The sequence below is a fragment of the Medicago sativa genome, chromosome 8 (genome assembly GCF_051527215.1).
Source record: "Medicago sativa cultivar Bolivia chromosome 8, Bolivia_mono, whole genome shotgun sequence".
Classification (NCBI taxonomy): domain Eukaryota; kingdom Viridiplantae; phylum Streptophyta; class Magnoliopsida; order Fabales; family Fabaceae; genus Medicago; species Medicago sativa.
The window spans coordinates 21,040,483-21,061,509 of NC_140756.1; the positions used below are offsets into that span (position 1 = coordinate 21,040,483).

At 34.5% G+C, this 21,027-nt stretch overlaps 2 protein-coding genes and 1 long non-coding RNA gene across 5 annotated transcripts; 1 reads left to right on the top strand and 2 right to left on the bottom strand.

Moving 5' to 3' along the window:
- Positions 1-259: 259 nt before the first annotated feature.
- Positions 260-3,806, top strand: LOC146897743 (uncharacterized). 2 transcript variants are annotated; one of them, XR_015023512.1, is made up of 3 exons: positions 263-578; positions 1,542-1,732; positions 3,533-3,806. It is a non-coding gene; the product is annotated as an uncharacterized LOC146897743 (long non-coding RNA). The 2 variants fall into 2 exon arrangements; XR_015023511.1 differs by lacking the exon at positions 1,542-1,732 and having other exon boundaries at positions 260-578.
- A 4,028-nt stretch (positions 3,807-7,834) lies between these two features.
- LOC146897744 (KTI12-like, chromatin associated protein) lies at positions 7,835-11,627 on the bottom strand. Of its 2 annotated transcripts, none has more exons than XM_085733123.1 (2): positions 11,545-11,627; positions 7,835-9,053 (listed from the first exon to the last, which is right to left on the bottom strand). In XM_085733123.1, the coding sequence occupies exon 2, from the start codon at positions 8,989-8,991 to the stop codon at positions 8,074-8,076; it is 918 nt and encodes a 305-aa protein (XP_085589249.1). In that variant the 5' UTR covers positions 8,992-9,053; positions 11,545-11,627; the 3' UTR covers positions 7,835-8,073. The 2 variants fall into 2 exon arrangements, with proteins under 2 accessions (XP_085589249.1, XP_085589250.1); XM_085733124.1 differs by having other exon boundaries at positions 9,480-11,627.
- A 2,095-nt stretch (positions 11,628-13,722) lies between these two features.
- Positions 13,723-19,773, bottom strand: LOC146897745 (pre-mRNA-splicing factor of RES complex protein). The gene is made up of 9 exons (XM_085733136.1): positions 19,643-19,773; positions 19,068-19,296; positions 18,136-18,976; positions 17,255-17,319; positions 16,746-16,807; positions 15,389-15,492; positions 14,517-14,589; positions 14,237-14,417; positions 13,723-14,123 (listed from the first exon to the last, which is right to left on the bottom strand). Exons 2-9 carry the CDS (start codon positions 19,252-19,254, stop codon positions 14,038-14,040), a joined length of 1,599 nt encoding a protein of 532 aa, XP_085589262.1. The 5' UTR covers positions 19,255-19,296; positions 19,643-19,773; the 3' UTR covers positions 13,723-14,037.
- Between the last annotated feature and the right edge of the window lie 1,254 nt (positions 19,774-21,027).

Sequence of the window (21,027 nt, forward strand, 5' to 3'; positions counted from 1 at the left end):
TTAGAAAATGTTGCATTGAATTTGTAATACCCCGTATCAATTATTTGATCTTTGTTTTTTTAGAGAAGGGCAAAATGGTAATTGCGCATAAGACGTTTTAGGACCAAATTATATTATACCAACGGACTACGGGAAATGGAATTTGCCGCTTAAAACTTTTACGGCATTTTATCGGATATTTTAGTTTGAAGAATAGTGTAGAAAGGGCAAATTGGTCATTTGCACAAAAAGGGGTACAAATAGGACAAAACTTAAACTTTCCACATTTTTCTACACTCTTCTTTCACACAAAAAATCAGCACCTCTCTTTTCTCTCCTCTTCCTCTCACGTGTTCCTTTCTTTTCCCTCCCACCATTTCCTATTTCACTTTTGTAGCAAAATCAAGCTTGTTGGTTAAGGTATGGTGTGTTTGAAGCTTTAGTCATGGTTTATTTGGGGATTAGAAGCAAGATAAATTGAAGCTAGGGTTTGGGCTTTTGATCTGAAGCTTGGAAAACGAATCATGAGCTGCCAAGAAGTAGAAGCTATAAGTTGAAGCATTAAAAGGGATTAAAGTTTCCAAAAGAGATTATTTATGGTAAGTTCCTCGAAGTAAAATCACTTTGGGATATTATGATCATTTATTTGTGTAAAATGAATCATGAGCATGTTTGGGATATTGATATAGAAATTGGATTGAAACTGAAATGTAAGTACAAGTGATTAATAGCTTAAGTTGTGGTTAAGTTGCATAAGTTGTTCCAAAAGCTTCCATTATTGATTTTTGGAATTAACATGTTAGTATTGCTGTAGAAATGGGTTAGGAGTTGTGTATACTTTGTTTGCTTGATTTCTGGAAAATTTGAGCAGAAATTGAATTGTTTAGAGGGCATAAGCTGTCAGTTAAGCTAATTTGAGCAAAATTCCTTAAATGACTAAACTGTGGTTTAAGATGCTGTATAAGTGATTCAGTTAAGCTAATTTTAGCATGATTAGGTTGAGCCAGAATGGTTGGAGTAGAGATTTTATATCTACTTGTTGCAAACAATCATGTTATGGCAGTTGAAACGGCCTTACACTCATAATAGAGGTCTCCATGGAGTAGGTTTAACCAAAATGCTACTAACAATTCAAAACTATAAACTTTTGTATTGATTATGATAAAGTGTTAAGTGATCTTTGTTTTGACTAACTTTGACGTGTGATGTTGCCATGAATTTTTGTGTTCTCAATTGATTTATATTTTTTTGTGATTAATTAATTTCTATGTGGTTATTTGATTTTTGCAGAATTTAATGGTGAAAGAAATTACATGTATAATTGTTGTATATTTTGAAAAACATTACATGTAACTATAAAATATCCATCTTAAACGGTGGCCAATGAAGCACACTGGGTGCATGATCGAAAGTACCAATCAACCCCAGTTTCGATCTCACATATAGTGGCAAGCACCGAACCTTGACAGATCTGTAAATATTTCGTAGCCTTTTGCATAAAAATATTGAACAAAAATAACAAAGATGAATCCAAAAATACATCTAAAAATTTTATTAAACAGATAGCCACCTCAGTTGACTCAATCATGCTTTCAATTGTCATTCGGTTGGTGTTGAGCAAGTCATCTGATAAAGACGCGGAGCTGTTCGTTGAAATCTGGCTAACACTTCGAGTTAACTGTATTGATGCATTTTTCATTCTAATAAAAGGGCACCAATGTCAATAGAGGAGTAGCGAGACTCAAGTAGCAAGGTAAGGGACGACAACATATAACTCATGTAACCTATTAATAATAATTGGACAATAATATTTGACAGTGTTACTATTAATATTGTGCTGCCCTTTTCTGTGTGCACATCTTCTCAAACTTTCTTACTTATTACAAATTCTAACATGCCATCAGAAAACTATTGTTAGTGGATATCATTAGGGTCGTATGCCAAATAAGCTACCCATAAACGATGGGAGGACCTCTAGACAACTTAATTACGACCAAAAAAACTTGCCTTTATTCTATAACATATGAAAATGTAAATGGTTACCCTGTCATGTACGCAGCGACTTCAGGCAAATCGCCATTAAGTATCAGCTTAGTCCCATTAAAGGCATTAGCAACTCCCATAGCACCTAATTTTTCAAAAATTCAACAGCAAGTGAACATAATTTCACATTTCATTCTTGATATCAGCAGAAAGCACAAAATTAAAACATGATATACCTAAATACATGCGTGTCTTCCAGAACTGCAATATCAATATAGTAGGTGTGTGGTTGTCATGGTTGCCAAAAATGATTGATGCAAAATTAGTGTACAGACCTTAGATATTACTTAAGATGATAATTAGATGCTATTTGGATGAAGGAATCATGAATATAGGTGAAAAGTTGTGATTTTTAGGTTTCTGGCCGTACTGACATTCATCGCTCGCATCTGCGAGCAAGAACACTCGCAACTGCGAGCTAGAACCCAGAGCTCGCAACTGCGAGCAATGCAACTCGCAACTGCGAGTGACCAGTAAGCTCGCCATTGCGAGCAGAATAACTCACCACTACGAGTAAGGACTTAGGAACCCAGAATGCACGCTTTGCTCGCCATTGCGAGCAAAGTTACTCGCCACTGCGAGTTAGGCTGTTAGTTGCCCAAAATTGCCCCGATGCGATCCTTTCGCACGTGTAGTCTTGAGTTGACCTTAGAAGTAAGTAAGAGAGCTGTTTAGGTTGCTTCCATAGGCTCCAGAAGTCTGTTCAGGTGACTGAGATTAGAAGTTTGGTTGCATGAATGTTATAATGATGCTTTATGATATTTATGTTGATGTATTTCATTCCTTAGATGATGTTAACGCATTCAAATGTTATTAAATGTTGTATCTTGCTGCTGTTCCCTGCTATTGACTGTTAGTGTCTTGAAGTTGCATGAGTCGGTCTATGTTGTGGAATTTAAGGAGCGGTCCATGATTATGAGTCGTATGAGTTGTTTATGTTGTTGTCTAAGTTGTTGGAAGTTGAGTTCATTGCATACTCATTAAAGTTGGGGGCTTTAGGCCCGGCAGCCTTTGTGCTCATTAAAGTTGGGGGCTTTAGGCCCGGCAGCCTTTGTGCTCATTAAAGTTGGGGGCTTTAGGCCCGGCAGCCCTTGTGCTCACACGTTGAAGAGCCTATTATGCTCATTTTGTTGTTGATTGGTACCACATGCATTTGCATATCAAGAAGTTTCATGATGTTTAAGTTGTCAAGTTGTTGTTGAGTTGATAGAGTTGCATGGTCAAGGATGAGTTGTGTTGTCAAGTTGTTGTTGAGTTGATAGAGTTGCATGGTCAAGGATGAGTTGTGTCACCAAGTTGAGTGTTAAGTTGATTATGATTTGTGATGAAAATTAGTAATGATATTTGATGATTGTATTTGTTATGAAATGAAAAATATGCTAATTGTTAATTGTTGATAATTAATGTTTAAGTTGTTAAATGCATTTTATTGGATTATATGCTTAATGTATTGATTATGAAATCTCACCCCTTCTGCGTATATGTTGCCTCGACCGTGGGTAATGTGCAGGTAATAAAGATTAGAGGCGTTCATGAGTGGATTCCTCACTTGGTGTCTAGGTGCTCTGATACGTAACGGGATGGGGGCTTGCTTTTACTTCTATTCCTTACGTGTCTCTTTTATGAATTAATTTATGAGATTTTCCAATAAGGCCTGCGTGCCAAGACTTTTAAATGTTGAACTATTTTCCGCTGCAACAGTTAAGATTTTCATGATGTTGAATTTGAAGGATAATTATTATTATCTGTTTTGAGATGTTAAAGTAGTGTGTGACATTCCTTTACGAATTAAATACTCTGATTTTAAATGAAATTTTTATGTTGGGAAAACGGGGTGTTACACTTAGCTTCTGACCAGTGTGTTCAGTTTTTAGGAGAAACGAAGAATTTTTCAAAACACAATTCAACCCCCCCTTCTTGTGTTTTTCTCACCTTCAATGTCTTCGTGTGGTGCATCCTTTAATGCCCTTATCTCTTCGTAGTTCCTTGGCCGGATCAAATTTTGTTGAATATGTTCGACAAATCTGACCAACAAAGCGTCCAACTCGATCGACCCTCTAGTACTAAACTGACAAAAGATGTAGAACATGGTTCTCACGTCGTATATAATTAACAAAATGTTTCGGATTGGTCCAAGACCTAATCTTGGAGCTGAAGGCCCAATGAGGCACATAAATCCAAGACTATTACTTTTCCCACCCTATGTCTTTCCTCGCGCGTCCTATTTTTTTTTCTTTCAATTTTACCCCTAGTCCGGATTTCGTTTTCCGGATTGCATTGTTAGAATTTTGCAGATGTATCCGGATTTTATAATCCGGAATAATGTTTTATCAGAACTTTTGTAATTTTAAGCTTTACAATTCGTAAAATAAAATGCAAATAAAATAAAAAATAGAAATAAAAAGACACAAACATAAAAACAACTCATTTTATTAATATATGAACAATACATTACAATAATTTTCAAGCTTTTTAAGCTTATTACATAAGATCCTAAATCTATTTCTAATCTCCTAAGAGCCTAATTCTAATCTCCTAAGAGCCTAACCACTGCTATGTGATAAGACATAACAGTAGTTTCCCTATTGGAGGAAAACCGGAAGAGGAGGGTGGGAAGAAGAAAAAATGCCCCTGAGGGAGGTAGGGGCTGCTCAAACATACGCCCAGACAGGCGAAGCTAAGAACCACACTGACCCACATGACCCTGAGATGAACCGCACTTAGTTGCAGCGCGGTTCCATCCTCATTGACCGTTCATACAAACCCTGAAAGTTTTCAACGAGGCCCTTATCTATGAAAGGCCAACGATGAAAAACCATGGTTGTAGAAGGAAGAAGAGGAGGAGAGGGTGAGAGAAGATGGTGTGAGAAATGGTGGGGTTTGGAAGGCTATTTATAGGGAGGGGTGGGTCAAAAACGGTTTGGAGGCCATAAATGCAGTCAAAAAACGTGGTAAAACGCGTTTTTTTGACTTGACCACCGACAAAATCCTGTGGTGCAGACCACCGGCCATGACAGATGCATTCCGGAATATACAATCCGGAATACACATCAGTTTTACGGAATATATTTTCCGAATTAATGCGATAATGATAAAAAAGGGAAAAGTTGGCACTTCTTGTAGGGCTAAGGAAGTTCCGGAATTAATAATCCGGAAAGCTTCAGCATTGGATTCTTTTGAAAGAGAGCCATTAATATGGGTTTGGACGGTTACAACCACTAACACGTTTTCATTGACTGTATTAATGACCTAGGACTTGTTTTAGGCTATAAATAGGCTTCCATCTTCAACAAATACCTTCATTCTTCACTTCACCTCTTTTCTTTCATTTTCTTCAAATGTTTTTAGTTTTTTAGGGGTGTTGGTGGTGTCATGGTCATTGTTGACCGTTCATATGAACCCTGCAATTGCATTGCAGCTTGTGTGGGGTTCATATAACGGTCAACAGAGACCCTTGACATCAAAGAAAGACACAAAAAAGCAACAAACATCGGTTCCGGAATTCGTTTTCCGGATATCACTAACAATCTGGTCCGGATTATATAATCTGAACCAGGGACATTTTTGAAAATTTTGCAGGGCGCGCAAGAAGGCAGCAGGATGGGAAAAGTAATAGTCTAAATCCAACTACAACTACATATACCAGCGACGAGCTACATAATAGAGAACAAGGACACCCATATTTGGACCCTCCAACTACGTTTAAAGGGTTGCCTAGCCTATGCATAGTAAAGGACGCAACCTCCTAACCATTGTGCTTACGTGACACTCTTAGCAACCTATAAAAGGAGAAAATCACTACAAAAAAAAAAAATACACACTCTCGTATTGAGACAGACCTTAAAACTCCTTGAATACTCTTTTATTTAAGTATTATAGTGTTTTTGCAGGTAGATCACTCCGTTCCGTGAAGAACCACAAACCACTGCATCACACCTACTCCAACCAGCACTTCTAACTATCCAACGATTAGTTGCATTGTATGCTGAAACGAGATTTTCATAAAATTCCTCATTCTTTTCATCTTTCATATCACACCAACGATGGTAGGAAAAGTGTAAAATCTACCACAATAAGAAGATCTAGAACATTAGAGAATCTCATGACTTAACGATATCCTCAACCATCTGAAACACCGCGTACCAGCAAATACCATGGTGCAAGGAAGAAGGATGCCCGAACAAGCGTCCAGAAGAAAACAAAATCTTGAGCAAAGACTTTCTAGTAACCATGACTAACGAGGCCAAATGCCTTAACCCCTATCACTGCTCTACTCTCAGCATGGACTAAGCAAATCTTTTCAAGAAATAAATGTTGCCCCGAACTTTTACAATATGAGGGAGTCCTTATGAACAACCAAGGTTACAACTGACGGAAAACTCATGTCAAAGAAAGCTGACACAAGCTCAAAAGAAACTCACGTTCCTTACAAAGATCGATCAACCTCGGTAGACCCACCCTACGTGAGTTTGTACCTTCCAAGTTTATGGAGAACCTCCACTCACTCGGGAGAACACAAAAAATCAATAATGACCCTTTCTCAAATTTGTTAATGCTTTGGATTTAAGAGTTTCATTTTCCACCCTATGTTGATAAAACATGTGTCTTAAAGTATACTTCATACAACGAAAAATATATATTTTTGTCTAAAAGTACACTTTCGAAGGACACGCACGTTTTTTTTTTTCTTTCGAAAATATACTTCAGCAACGATTTTGAAAGTAGAATGATTTTTTTTTTTTTTTTTTTGCCTTTTGAACTCCCAAGCCCCCTTGCTTCCATGACTTTGTGATATGGCCAACCAATGCAAGTCCTTTATTCGAACAACCTTTCCAGATAAACCTTCAAACACCCTTGTCAATTGAGTCACAAACATATTGAGGGAACCGGCTAAACTAGCATGTTGTAAATTGAAACAAGGGATCTTACATTAGCCATTGTGACCCAACCTGGTTTGTTGAGAAACCTACCCTTCTGTCACAAACTTGGAAGATATACAATAAAAATAATCATTAAAGTCGTCATTCTTATGTTCTCAAATCATTGTGAAGCATAAGTACTTTTACAACTTACCTGTGAAGTGAATCCCTTGTCCATGTTTAAAGCATTGGCCTACAGTCTGCTAGTTACACCACTGGAATTAAAGGGTCTCGACTTCTTGTTGCTGCTCACACTCAAGATTCAATAAAACTAATGAAGGACCTTAGAGATCACCCTACCTCGAGAGCGTTTTGTCTGAGCAAACAACAAAACATCCTCTGCGAAAAATAAGTGAGACAGTGGGTGACCCTCTAGCAATCCTCGACAACAACCATCCCTGTCCTCCATAGGTTTGAAGATCATGTTGCCATGTCCATACAAAGGACCATGCAAGTTTCTAAACTACTTTGGAGCCCTTCTATCTTAATCTAAAAATAAATAAATAAATCGTGTAAAGCTAATGTAATAAAAAGATTCTTTATCTCTGTATGGTTTAGTGATCAACACTTCATTATTTTTAACTACTCTTAGGTATAGTTTGATTGGGCTAGTGTAATACACAATTATGTAAAGTTTTCGCCGAGTTATATGCCCGTTTGTATTCACTTATTTTTGAGCTTATGCAAATAAAAAAGCTTTTATGCAAATAAATAAGTTATTTTTCATAAGCTCAAAAATAAATCAATCCAAACAGGCCTATCTCGTGTCCAGGATTTAGTCACGAACAAGCTAAAGTTCAAGCTAGAATGAAAATGAAATTATCATACATATCAAATTGGACAGGAGTAGCTATAATGCTATATAACTTAATCATCATGCATATCAAGTCGTCTCAAGGACAAACCACAAGATGTTAATAAGTGAGGACATGTTCTGATGTGAGAGGAACTAAGTGTTATTATCATCTTTACATCACAGGTTGGATTTGGGAAAGACAATAAAATGGTATTACAATAAAACTTAGAGGGTGAAAAAGCAACTTATTCAACAATGCTCTAAGTAAATATATAAAATATCTCAGTATTTAATTAATCAAGCACACATATAAAATCAGTTATAAGATACTTTTCTTCATGAAGTTCCAAGTTCCCTGTTCAAGTAATCAATAAACATCCTTTTAGCACTATCTGAATCAGAAGGAGGAGGTCTCCCACTCAAACTTGTTTGTCCTGTCAATTTCATGAATGTACGTCGCAACCTACGAAGCTCTGGCAACCCAACTGATCTCGAAAGATTGATAGGAGGCAAGTCTTTCCCTATAGAAATGCCATTAGCTGGTAGCATACCAAGATCACGAGATTGCGCTTCTGCTATAGCATTAGTAACCTCTTGTGTTGCTTTATCCAGCTCATGGAGAGAATTTGCATCCGAAAAACGTGAAGTTTGAGTCGCAATAGTTGGTTGCAGTATCTTCACATCGCGGGTTTTTGAGTCCACTTTTTTGGTTATGTAAGAGATAGCATCATCTACAACGGAGGCAGAATCAGACAAAGAAGACGATGCCGATGATTTCAACTCAAACAAAGGTGAATCCCATCTATTTCTTCTCTCTGGTTTCTCAAACCTCCTTACCAAATCTTCAAATATTGCATCGTCATAATTATCTTCACCTTTCTCCCTTCGCTCTTGATTCCATTTTCTACAACCATCATCCTCAACATCACAGTAAACAACACAGTATCTAATCCCTGCAGCACGAGCCAAACACCATAGCTCATATCGGTAACCCTTAATGTTATTCAAAGAATCAACGATAATAACAGTATCTTTTGACAGAGACCTATCAACTTCTGACCTAAGAACTCCTCTTAAATTCTTCTCTGATGGCATATTTGCATAACTTTGATTCCGATCAAGATGGAAACAAGCTTCATCTATGATTCTCACTTGATGTTTGAATTCTGACGATTCTTTGAGAGCTTCGGCTAGACTTAGCGCAGCTTTGGATTTTCCACTGCATGGTTGACCACATATTACAACCAGTGCCATTTGAAACTACGAAATTGTTGTATCCTCAGTTTATACGATGATATTTCTTCAGCAAGCACTACCTGCAATATATTTATACGTAAATAATTATAAGGATAAAAACTTAGATGCTAATCTATAGGAGCTGTTACTACTATTTTTTCTTTTGTTGGTGTTGGGTGTGTAGACGGAGTAGCACGCGCTACCAGAAAACTCACACACACAAAGGATCCCGGATAACCACAAAATTTGCAACCTAACAATCTCACCAATGCCAATTGAGCTAAGTCTTACAGAATGTTGCTACTATTATCTACTATGAAGATAATCTAACAGTCACTAATTGTTTTTGAAATTGTACAAGTAGGGCAATTTAATCCCACAAATTAATGAAATTGCAAATTAGTCCCTTACATAAAAAAAGATTAAAAAAAATATATTTAAGCACTTCAAGATTTTTTTTTTTGAACAACACAATTTCAAGAACTAAAATGCGGATTTAATCGAACCTTAAAGAATAATGCTATAAAGCTTTGTAGCACTCTAAAGCAGTGCCTCAAGTTAAGTTCTCTGAAGCAAGGACACTTCTGATTGAAGGAGTATGAGTGTCTGACTATGATTACATTGAATTATTTCATTTTCTCGAATTATTATTTGCGTCCATGCTTCATAGTTTATAAATTGTAGAATAGAACAGAAAAGCAACTGAACAAAGGAAAACATTTAAATGAGCAAGAAGTTATTGGAACTACTATTAAATCATATATATAAACAAAAATGTCATGTTAAAACATATTATGGGAAAGATTGGATCAGCTTCGATCTCATTGAGAACTTGTAAATTGAAATAATAATAATATCTATGGTTTTTTCAAGAATCACAAAGATTATGTTCTTTTTCACAAGAATAGGTGTTTTTATGGGATCCGCGACTGACAGCAGTAAACCATTGTAAATTGAAATAATAATAACACCTATTCATACTAGGAGTGAGTTTGCCTTCAAGTCACTCCTAGCCATTGAAACCCCATAAAAAATGTAGTTGTAAAACAAAAACAGCCACTATCGGTAAGAAGTACAACAAACAACAGAAAAGAATAAAATAATAAAAACGTTTGCTAAAGCAACTTCAAGTTTAATAAACAAACCATAGCACAATTACCAACTATGTAATATTAACAGCAAACCCTTATGTTTCAGACACTAACCTCATTTTTTCCATTTTAAAAGAGAAAAGAGAAAGAAAGCGTTAATATTTCACATCATTTATATAATATTACCCTTTTTACAAAAACGTGGAAAAGCCAAATTTCACCGAAGACATAAGACTACAAACCAGAAGACAAGTTTCCTTATTTTTCTCTCAGTATGAAGAAATGTAAATTAGGGTACTCAACTCTAGCTTGCTTGGCAATATGTAAAAATATATGAGAAAGAGGGATATGCACAATCAGTGTAAACTAGCTTTACACTGAAGCCCAATGAGAATCCAATATTTAGCAGTTATTTTTAAAAAGGCGGCTACAAAGTGGACTTATGTTGCAATATGATGAATTCTTAATAGAAGTCGGTGTAAAACTAAGTCAGGGTAAAGGTTTAGCCCAACCATATAACCCCTGATATTTAAAATATATAAGATTTCACAAATAATAATAGGTTCTAATAAGATGCTTCATCCTCCATCTAGAAGTCTGTAAAACCAACAAATTCATAAAAAATTGAGTCCAAATTCAACATTCAGTATGCAATCCTGTCCTTTTATATTGCCCCCCAACAGCAGCAGACCTTTTTCTTTAAAATTTGTATTAATTTCTTACGGCATGAATAGACAAACTGGTCCTCAAAATTGTGAGCATTGGTCAAAATAATCTTTGTGTTTTGCAAATTGGCAAATACATCTTGAAATTGTATTAGCAACGACAACAACCAAGCTTTTTCCCACCAGGTGGGGTCGGCTACATGGATCAACTTATGCCATAATGTTCTATCATAAATCATATTTTGGTCCAATTCATTAATCTCCAAGTCTTTCCTAAATGCCCTCTGCCTCTAGCGATCTGACTATCCTCCATTTGATCTCCTCTCTTTACTACAGAATCTATAAGTTTTTTCTCTAAATGCCCAAATCACCTAAGCCTATTCTCCACCATCTTTTCTACCATAGGTGCTATCCCAACTCTCCAAAGCAACATCTTCATCTCTGTTCCATACAACATTGTTGATCTTACCGAAGTCCGATAAAAAGATTCCTTCAACTTGAACAGTAACTTCATATCACATAAAACACGAGACTCATCTCCATTTCACTTTGATCAATGTTGACAATTTCAACGATGAATTTGTGTATTCACTCATTTCTTAAATGACTAGACTACTACAAATCCAAAACTAAATCAAAGGCGAAACCCAAATCCATATTACTTTGATGCTTTATTAACCAATTAAAATCGAAGCAGAGCATAGTAATAAAATTAATAAAAAAAAATGAAAACAAAAGTAAAAGAAGAACATACGAGAATTCTTGAAAAGCATAAACAATAGGGTCAATTTTGAAAAGCAGGAACAATTACTCACCTCACTGTTTTCTGGCGGAGGCTGACAACTCACTTCCGGCTGCGTTGATCGATCGGTATGATACTCAATGGAGCTGCTGAGTTAGTTTTGTTTGTTTTAGGGTTTTAATTCTCATTCTTACGAAACAAACACGCACTAACGAAAGGCACGAATAGATATGGTCCGTTGATTTACACAAATACACGGGCATGATTTTTGTTAAAGGGGGAATGATGGACGCACATTCTTGTTATTCTTGTGCAATTCGGTTCGTAATTAATTACTTGTTTTTTTTTTTTTTTTGAAACTTGTTAATTACTCCCTCCTCCCCGTATGTACACTCTATGCATTTTTTCACGTTTCTTAACAAAAGCGGTTTGTACAATTAATAAGTTTATTTTATGTGTTAATATTACTAAATTGTCTTTTGTTTGTATGTGTATTAAATTTGACTTTTCATATTTTAAAACAAGTTAATAATATTAATTAGGGAAATGTTTAGGAAAAAATAATAAATGCATCTAATAATTTGAAAAATGGTTTATATTTAGAGATAAATTTTTAGTCAAAAAGTTACTTAGATATAGGGACAAAGGGAGTATTAACTAAAAGATAAAAATAAAACATAATTTAACAAGTAATCTCTCTCAATTTTTTTTTTCCGCTCTTGATCTTCTCTTCAAAATATAAAGATAGATACAACTTGGTGAAAGAGAGAGAAGAAAATAAGAGGAAGAAGATGACTTAAATCCCTATATTTGTGTTCGTTCTATCTATCCATATATCTATCTATCTATCATTTAAGCTGTATATTGGTGAAAACCATGAGATTGGGGAAAACCATGAGATTGGGAATGATGAATGATGATTAAGATAAATTTCTAAATGAATCTCAATCGACAATTATCTTAAATGATTAGTATTCACAATAACACTTCAGAAGCATTTTGCTGCACAAAAGGGTTTTGTGTGGTGAAAATAGTGGATAACTGATAAGTTAGCTAATAGTTTATAGTGGATGACTAATGACTTATAGCTGGTGATTGGTGATTTATAAATGATATGCTAGTTGAAGTATTTGGTAAAATTAACAATAGTTGATAAATGTAAAATGACATGAAAGAACAATTTTAATTTATAATAAAATTAACATCCATTACTATTTAAGTATTTAGAATTTAGTGATTTAAATTTATTAATTTAGTATATCTTTTATTTTATATTACAGTATTTATTTTTATTTCAATATACAAAAAAATTAAACATAATGATAAAATCGAGTAACAGATGTCCTTGTGAGCTTAGCTCAGTTGGTATGGACAATGCATAAAATATGCAAGGTCTGGAGTTCAAACCCCAGCCACCACAAAAAAAAAAACCGAGTAACAGATTTAGACATAACAAAAGATAAAATAGACGTGATGATATAAAATATAAAGGGTCAAGACATAGAATAGAAAACATAAATAAGGGTCAAGACATAGAAAACATAAACAGACGTGGAATCTTTCAAAAAAAAATAATTAGACCTGAATTATAAAAAAAAAAAAAATAATTAGACCTGAAATGGTTTTTTTTTTTACAAGAAATAGACGTGAAATGATATAAAGGGCGAGAAAATAAAGCTGAACAAAAAAAAAATAAAAATAAACGTGACAGTATAGGTTAAATGCCTTTAAAAAAAGTATATAATTAAATGTAACAACAAAAACAAATATTCATTCCAGCATTTAAAACATACTTATTCTAACTCATTTGGAGTTGACCTAGTGGTTGGCTCGAGATCTCAGAGTGTGGTCCTCTCAAGATCTCAGATTCAAATCTTTTTGGTGCCAATTTCAACGGGCAAGTCCATACAAAGCACAAGTGGACGAGGAGATTGGTTCTCTCAAATTAGTCGGTACAATAATCCAACCTGTATATCAATGAGGTATCAAACTTATGTGACCATTTTTTCTTTCAAATCTACTTTCATTTGATTTCTGATTTTGCAATTATTTACTCTATCAAATAGCTAAATTTGTTTCAATAACCTCAAAAAGAATTGTAACTTCTTCTAAATGTGTACTATATCACATAAGTTTGTAACTCTGGAACACAATGTCAACTCTAAACTACAGAAACAATTAAATCAGTCAAAATTGCATACCCAAAAAAAAAAAGAAAAAAAACTAATGCGCTCTGAAAAACTGTGCTATATCACATAAGTTTGGCTCATCCAATGCACTTTCAATATGAAACACAGGCTGACAAAATTTATCCTATTTCTCTGCAGGATTTGAATAATAAAGACTAGTTATACACCGAAGAAAAACTATGGCTTATCAATTATCTAGTGTCTAGTATGATGAAACCAAGAGCCTTTCCCATTGCACAATCTTTGGCCATATTCAACATTAAATCCCTCAAATTCATATATCATTACAAACATGCCTCCCAAATGTGGCTGGTTCCCTGAATACTGGGAGATTTGCACGATCAACCACCCTTTATATACTGTTATAATGTCAGTTTTCACATATCAGACACAGACCAAAGATAAGCTTCTTTGTCTTTAGCTTGTCTCTCATTTGTTCTCTTGAACAATGCCTTCTCGAACCCTACAAGCAAGGAAAGAGTTGAAGACAATAATTTAGAACAGTTTTCCAATATTTCTGTAACAGATGTGAATATAAAACCCAGGTATAAAAAATATGACTAATATGAAACTAACCATTACTACGATCAACACCATCCCAGTGTCGTCCCGGCCTTATCCCATACCGGTTTGGAGCAGCTTCTAAACCTCTCTTCAACCAGCTATGATTTGGAATATCTTGAGGAACAACAAAACCAGATTCCCTCATTTTATCGCTATCCCCCAAGTTTGGAAGAACAGGCTCTGGATATTTTTTCTGCACAAATGATAATTGACACGAAAAACATATCAGTCATCAGAACCGATCAAACACATTCATCTTAAGTGTTGAGCGATAAGAGTTGTGTTGCATTACCTTTACTAGATGTGCCATAGGATCACCCCATCTTACCCTCTCCTTCATCAACTTGTCAAGTTCAGGATCGTCTCTAAAAAGAAGACAACAAAGACAATATAAGAGATAGGGAGAAGGAAAAATAAACCTTTTTTCAATGACATCAACTCTCATGATAAACACCAACATCAGGACTTTGTTTTCCAAAGAGATTTTCAGTAACATACTAATCATTTTATAAATAAACTTTTATACTGTCACAGAAAATTAGGTAACTATAAAATATTTACAAAAAGAGTTTACATTCATTACAGATGGAGTGACTACAACAGCAAACAACGCATATCAGGTTCAACAATAGACTTGGAAGAAAGCAATGGTAAGAACGTTTTACTCAAAAGTGGAGGTGAGGGCCCAGATAAAAGGGTGAAGTAACATTAGTACCAGTGCAAAATGTGATAGACTAATGCATCTGAACAAATATAACAGCTATTAAGACTATTACAAATCAATCATCAGTCTTAAGTCAACAAAGTGGATTAAAGCTTTAATCTGGAAGGCTGCTAATAGAGAAATTATATGAAAATTGATTGATTACTTTCTTATAGCAAGTAAAGACTGCCATTCATTTATAAATCAAATCCAAACCAATTCACACAGCCCAGAACCTAGGTGTCAAAATTTACCGAGTGCAAATTGGTTGTCTACGTCAATCTCTAGCTCTAGTTGTTGAGGAATACCATTTTAGGTTTATCGAGGATATGATCAAGCAGGTGACTAAAAGTCTATAGTATGTTTAAACAACACTTAATAAGAAAGTAAAAGGTTACTGCAGTAATAAGATAGCAAATTTAAGACAGTCCACAACACTACTTTTTTTTTCTTCTGTATACCTGGTCCGCGCAAAAGGCTTTTCCTTCTCAACTTCTAGTTCCTTTAGCTTAGCCTCAGCTTCCCGCTTTTGAGCAAGGCCCTTGCCCCATTCTATTTTAATCTCCTGAAAGTTAAGAAGATAGCCAATAACTCAACTTGCCATTTTTCTTAGGAAAACATGAATAACATCAACTTTTAAACATCGATACAAAAAACTTTCATACTTCAGTTACAGCATAGGAACAAAATGACTAAATAAATATAGATGTTTTTTTTGTTTTCTAGATGCGCAATATAGGTAGAATAATATATGTTCACAAGGCATTAATAAAATTATCTTTCAGCTAACATATGTGTACATGGAACACATAACTTACACTATATTCTGTATGGAAATAATTATATAATTTTCAATCTACGACGATACCTACTGTCTTGTATATCATTTGATTGATGAACAACTACGCATGATAAGAAAGAATTAAGAATTAAACCATTAGAGAGAAAGTTGGGACACCTTAGAAAAGATGGTAGTCTCATGTTAGGTGATTTGTAGATGCGTGCAGAAGACACGTAGAAGAACTTGTATGAAGCGATAGACCAAATGAAAGATAATCTAATAGATAAAAATAGAGGGAGACTAAAAACTAACTAAAGGACAAACCATTAAATGAGATTTAGTAGTCTTTCATCAAATTTGATTCACAACAAGATATTTATTTGATCCATGTAACTGACTCCACATGGTTGGAAAAGGCTTTGGTTGTTGATGTTGGAGCAAGAAAATAAACATCCTAATATGTACTTCATTAACATTCAAAGTAACCCACAAAAATCATCTAGGAAATCACTCTTGATTGAGATAACATATGCAGAACAGTGTATGACTAATTCAATCTTAACATCATACATTAATTTGCAGATAGTCCTTAAGAAACACCTCAATATGTTAACATATACAAATCAAGAAAGAATATTTTTAATCACCCATATAACATAAACACAAATTGGATCCTAAAAAATAATATAGACTTAAATACAATTTTGGTCCCTCTAATTCTAGCTTTGAGCGATTTCGATCGTGTAGTTTTTGGAGCAATTTTAGTTCCTCGCATTCTACAAAATTCTTTCAATTTTAGCAATTTTTTACATTTAAACTTTTGATATTATTTTATATCTCAAACCTATCATCTAGTGCTAAAAATTTTAATTAAAAAAAATGAGACTTTAAGATATAAGTGAACAAAATATGGATGAAGTGACCATATTTGATAAAATTTAAAATAGAGGGACAAAAATCACTCAAAAAATAACTAAAGGGAAGCTGCATCCAGATATGAAACACAGCGGTACATAAATATGCAGTCAACAAAATACCTTGGGCTTATCGTCTACTTTCTGTTTTGACTTTACATATTCCTCTTTGGTAATGCGTCCTCCTGCAAAATTCAGCTTGATTTAATAACTCATGTTATCAAAAAATGATATTGACCCAAAGAAAAAGTGTGCATGTATTTTTACTGAAAATAATCAAGTTACAAAATTATGTCTGCCTATAATCCCAAAGCTTAGCTCCTCGTAGAGATGGTGTACTCTCTGCCCAAAGTGAAAATCTGCACAATGCCAAAATGTATAACGGAATCCCTTCCCGCACTCCCTGCACATGTACTCCCTCCACTTAGCAATAACTTACTAGACAACTACGCCATTTCTCTTTTTATTTTCCTTTCTTAACCCTCCTCCTATCCTAACAGACATTAAACTTCAGGCCTTCCTCTCAGCCCATTGGTTCCTTGCCCCCGGTCTTTCTCTCAATATATCCCAATACAAAGGCATCCAATAGATTGAACAGAAACATAAACTAAAAATTGACATCAACTCTTTACCTTTGTTATCACGATATACAGCTTCAGCGCCGCGCCCACTGATGACAGGGTCCATCTGTTTAAGTCTGCATAAAGGAATAGATAATAATCAAACCAATTTCCTTGGCATATTAATGATATAGATAAAGCTATTCTGGGTCCTCTACTTAATATCTTCAGGTTTAGAAGAATTAGTTCTTGACATATATATTTTTATTGGCGTTTTATCTCTTTATCATTGAATTTAATAGATAATTGTAAGAAATTTTTTAAGGATTAATACATACCACAATAAACCAGCTATAAACAACTAACAAGAAAAGGAATCAAGCATTATACACAATTTACAATTTTGGAGATGTGATTGTCTTAGTTGTGTCTCTTTTCGTTGCTAGCAATAATTAATAACTCTTTCAAAATCAAAAATTAAACAAGCTAATCTAAATGTTGCTCCGGTTGATATTCCTCAGAACTACTAGTCTATACCTTTTGCATGCTTGTTGTTTTCGGTTTAGCAATCCCTAAAAACTAAGGAATTAAATTGTTTATGCTTCAAATTGTAATTATAAATTGATGACTCGTGAGACTTAGCAAGGATTACTCTCAAGTCATCCACACCAGAAAAATTCTTATTCAAGTGTAACCATAATCAACAAACAGTTAACAGCCTTTGTTGCTGAACTTTGTGGTGTGACTTTTTTTAATTGTCTACAGCAGATAGAACTAACTGAATATTGCATACTACCATTACCACTTAAAAAACATGCTTTTGCTTCGGAACTAAACAAGCAAACAAAATAGAATCACAACGTTATGGCATTAAGCAAGAATATTATTGGGAATTCATCTAATACATAAGAATATGTGCTTGGAAAAAAATCATAAAATAATTGAACAATTACCTCAACAAATCATCCTTCCTTTTTCTGTCAATCTCTTCTCTGATATCCTTACCAGAAATTAAACCTGTTTTTCTTTCATGAACAGATGCTGGAACGGATAACTCTTTTGGATTCTTCCTTGGTGGAGAGAGGTCACTGTCCAAAGATTGATGTGAAACAGCTTTCACCGAACGATGAGAAACATCAGATAAACTCGATCTTGCCACACTATGCTGGCGTCTCCGTGGGGGTGAAAGATCAGACGACACTTGTCCATGTAAAGTATCTTGAGAGGGGGAATCAAGACGACCCCGTCTAGGTGGAGAAAGATCTTCCAAGTCAGAAGTGTCATATTTTTTTCTCCCATTGGATCCAAATGTTTGATGACTACTACGGCGAGGAGGGGAAATATCTGGACTCGAATTACTGACATGTTTCCGTCGAGGAGGTGACATATCACTATCTTCAAACTTTGATCTAGACGACCTTGGTTCACGAGCTACAGCTGTAACACTCTGATCTCTGCGTTTACGAGGAGGAGATAAATCAGAATTCACTCCCCCAGAATGTTGTGAGTCACGTTCAGGTGATGGAGTATCAAAGCGTTTCAACTGCCGGCGCGAAGGGGATAAATCAGCACCCGTTCTATTAGAAGTTGAAGTATTCAATTCAGGTGGTTCTGGTGAAGGAGTGTCATTTCGAACCCTCTGTTTACGGGGTGGAGATGTATCATTATTTGAAAGTGGAACCCAACCACTTCCATCCTCAGATATATCATGATAAGCACGTCTAGCCTTCAGCTGCTCAAGCCTCTTCATACGCTTTACTTCAATGTCTTCGTCAACTATCGGCTTCTCCTCATCTAATAAAATAATGTTATTGTGAATTAATATCAGACTACAGTATCATTTATAGTTAATTGAATAATACAGAAACCAAAGACGGTATTATACCTGACAATTTGTCATCGTTTTCTTCTTCAAGATCTACGGGCTTCTGCCAGGTTGGATCTTCGTCTACAACTAACAAGCCAGTTGGTTGTGGTTGAGTTTTCCTCTTCTTTTTCTTCTTGTTTTTCTTGTCATCTTCAGGATTACTCACATATTTTTTTAGATAATCCTTTAATGAGTTAGATCCCATTGTTTAAGCCACCAATGTCTACACTTCAACCTTAGTACTCACCTACCATAATGTTAAGTTCTATTAGATTAATGACATTACATTAGATAAACAGCATTGTATGTAACATTGAAACTCAACAAACACATGAATGAGTTGAAATCGACAACACTATCACAAGGAAGAGCTTTTGTATAGGTTATTTGGGTTTATCCTATCCTATGGCATAAGTGATTCTGAAAAAAGTTTATAACATACCTATAAGTTGTTATTATATTATTTCAATAAGCTTCCCAAAATAGCTTATGGAAACAACTTATATAAAATCAGATTATGAAAATAGCATCTCTTCCATAGAAATTAAATCACTAATCCTCATAAGCTACGAATTTAGAGAAGAAAAACGTACCTTAATCTTGTTGAACGTGAACGGTGTCTGCAAAACCCTTTCTTCCTCCGGTTTCCGCTTCGTCTCCACCGTGTGTCTGAGTTTAGATGGGCCTCTTCGAAAGATAAATCTAAGTTATTGGACTTCTCGTTACAAAATCAAGAACACAATTTTGGATTAAATTCTTTAAATTATAAATTTTTGTTTAACTACAATTCAATTAAGATTTTTATGAATTTTATTTATATCGTTTACAATTATATTTGATTTAAATTTAAAATTATGATTAAATTCTTTTTTTTTAAGGAAAATTATGATTAAATTCAATCTTTAGATTAATTAAAGAAGAATAAATTGTAAATAAAATAGTTTAAAATAAATAGAAAATGTGGAAGAAAAAAAAAATACACAATTTTTTTTTTAGAGAAATTGCACAAAACTTGTTTACCTATATGAGTGGGATATATCGACTACAAGAGCAATTCTTTATAGTTACTCCAAATTATTGTCCTACATTTAATTTTAATCTAATGGTTTCAAGATTGTTATAATTATTTATTTCAAAAAAAAAAAAAGATTGTTATAATTACTACTCACACGTGTCTCGCCTTTATCTCATTCTCTCCTCTTATGATCTCAAATCTTAAGTGGTTGGGGATTTCTTGTATCCTTCCAAACTATGTTTGTTTGCATGCTCTACAGTTTGACAAGTCTCATTGGTTTATGAGAGATGTTCTTTGTAGTTTCCAACTGATTTTGGGTCATTTTGAAAGCGAAAATCTTGCGGATTTTTAGCAACAAAGAAATGTCTCTTGTGCTATCGCTTGATAAGATTAAGGTTCAATCTTAGTGATGGTTGAAGACTCGATGACTACCATCGTTTTTTTATTTGAGTACTTGATTGATGGTCTACTCCTTTTATGTGTATTGATTATTCCATTTCTTAACTTTGTTTGACGATTCTTTGATTTTGTTATTTTACCTCGGTGCATTTTGATTCCATCATACTGGCACATCTTGTGCTTGAATGACTTTTATCCTTTTTATTTAATACTAGCAACAAACCCGTGCTAAGCACGGGCCTGTGCTCCGCACGGGTTAATTCAAAGCGAGGGGGCTATGCATCAAAGCACATTGCAATGTTATATGGATTGAGGAAAAAAAAACTAATGAATAAAGCCGACGTTAATGATAAAAGGGCAAATTACATTGACTTTCCTTAAAAAAAATTAAATAACACAAGCACCCGTTCTAATTTTTCAAAGACTTCAATCTCCCCTCGTTTTATCCATTTTAATAACTTTGTAAATATACAATTTAATTTTAGTCATTTTGGTTTGTTTGTATCTATTTTCTATTTTCATAATTAAGTTAAATGTATTTTTTTTTCTCACAATGGAGAAACA

Excerpts from the sequence above, each read along its gene's own strand:
- LOC146897745 (XM_085733136.1), bottom strand. The coding sequence starts at position 19,254 with ATGGGATCTAACTCATTAAAGGATTATCTAAAAAAATATGTGAGTAAT. Across the intron at positions 16,808-17,254 it reads TGTATATCGTGATAACAAAG|GAGGACGCATTACCAAAGAG; the intron begins GTAAAGAGTTGA and ends TGAATTTTGCAG. Across the intron at positions 14,124-14,236 it reads TGGTGTTGATCGTAGTAATG|GGTTCGAGAAGGCATTGTTC; the intron begins GTTAGTTTCATA and ends CCTTGCTTGTAG.
- LOC146897744 (XM_085733123.1), bottom strand. The coding sequence starts at position 8,991 with ATGGCACTGGTTGTAATATGTGGTCAACCATGCAGTGGAAAATCCAAA.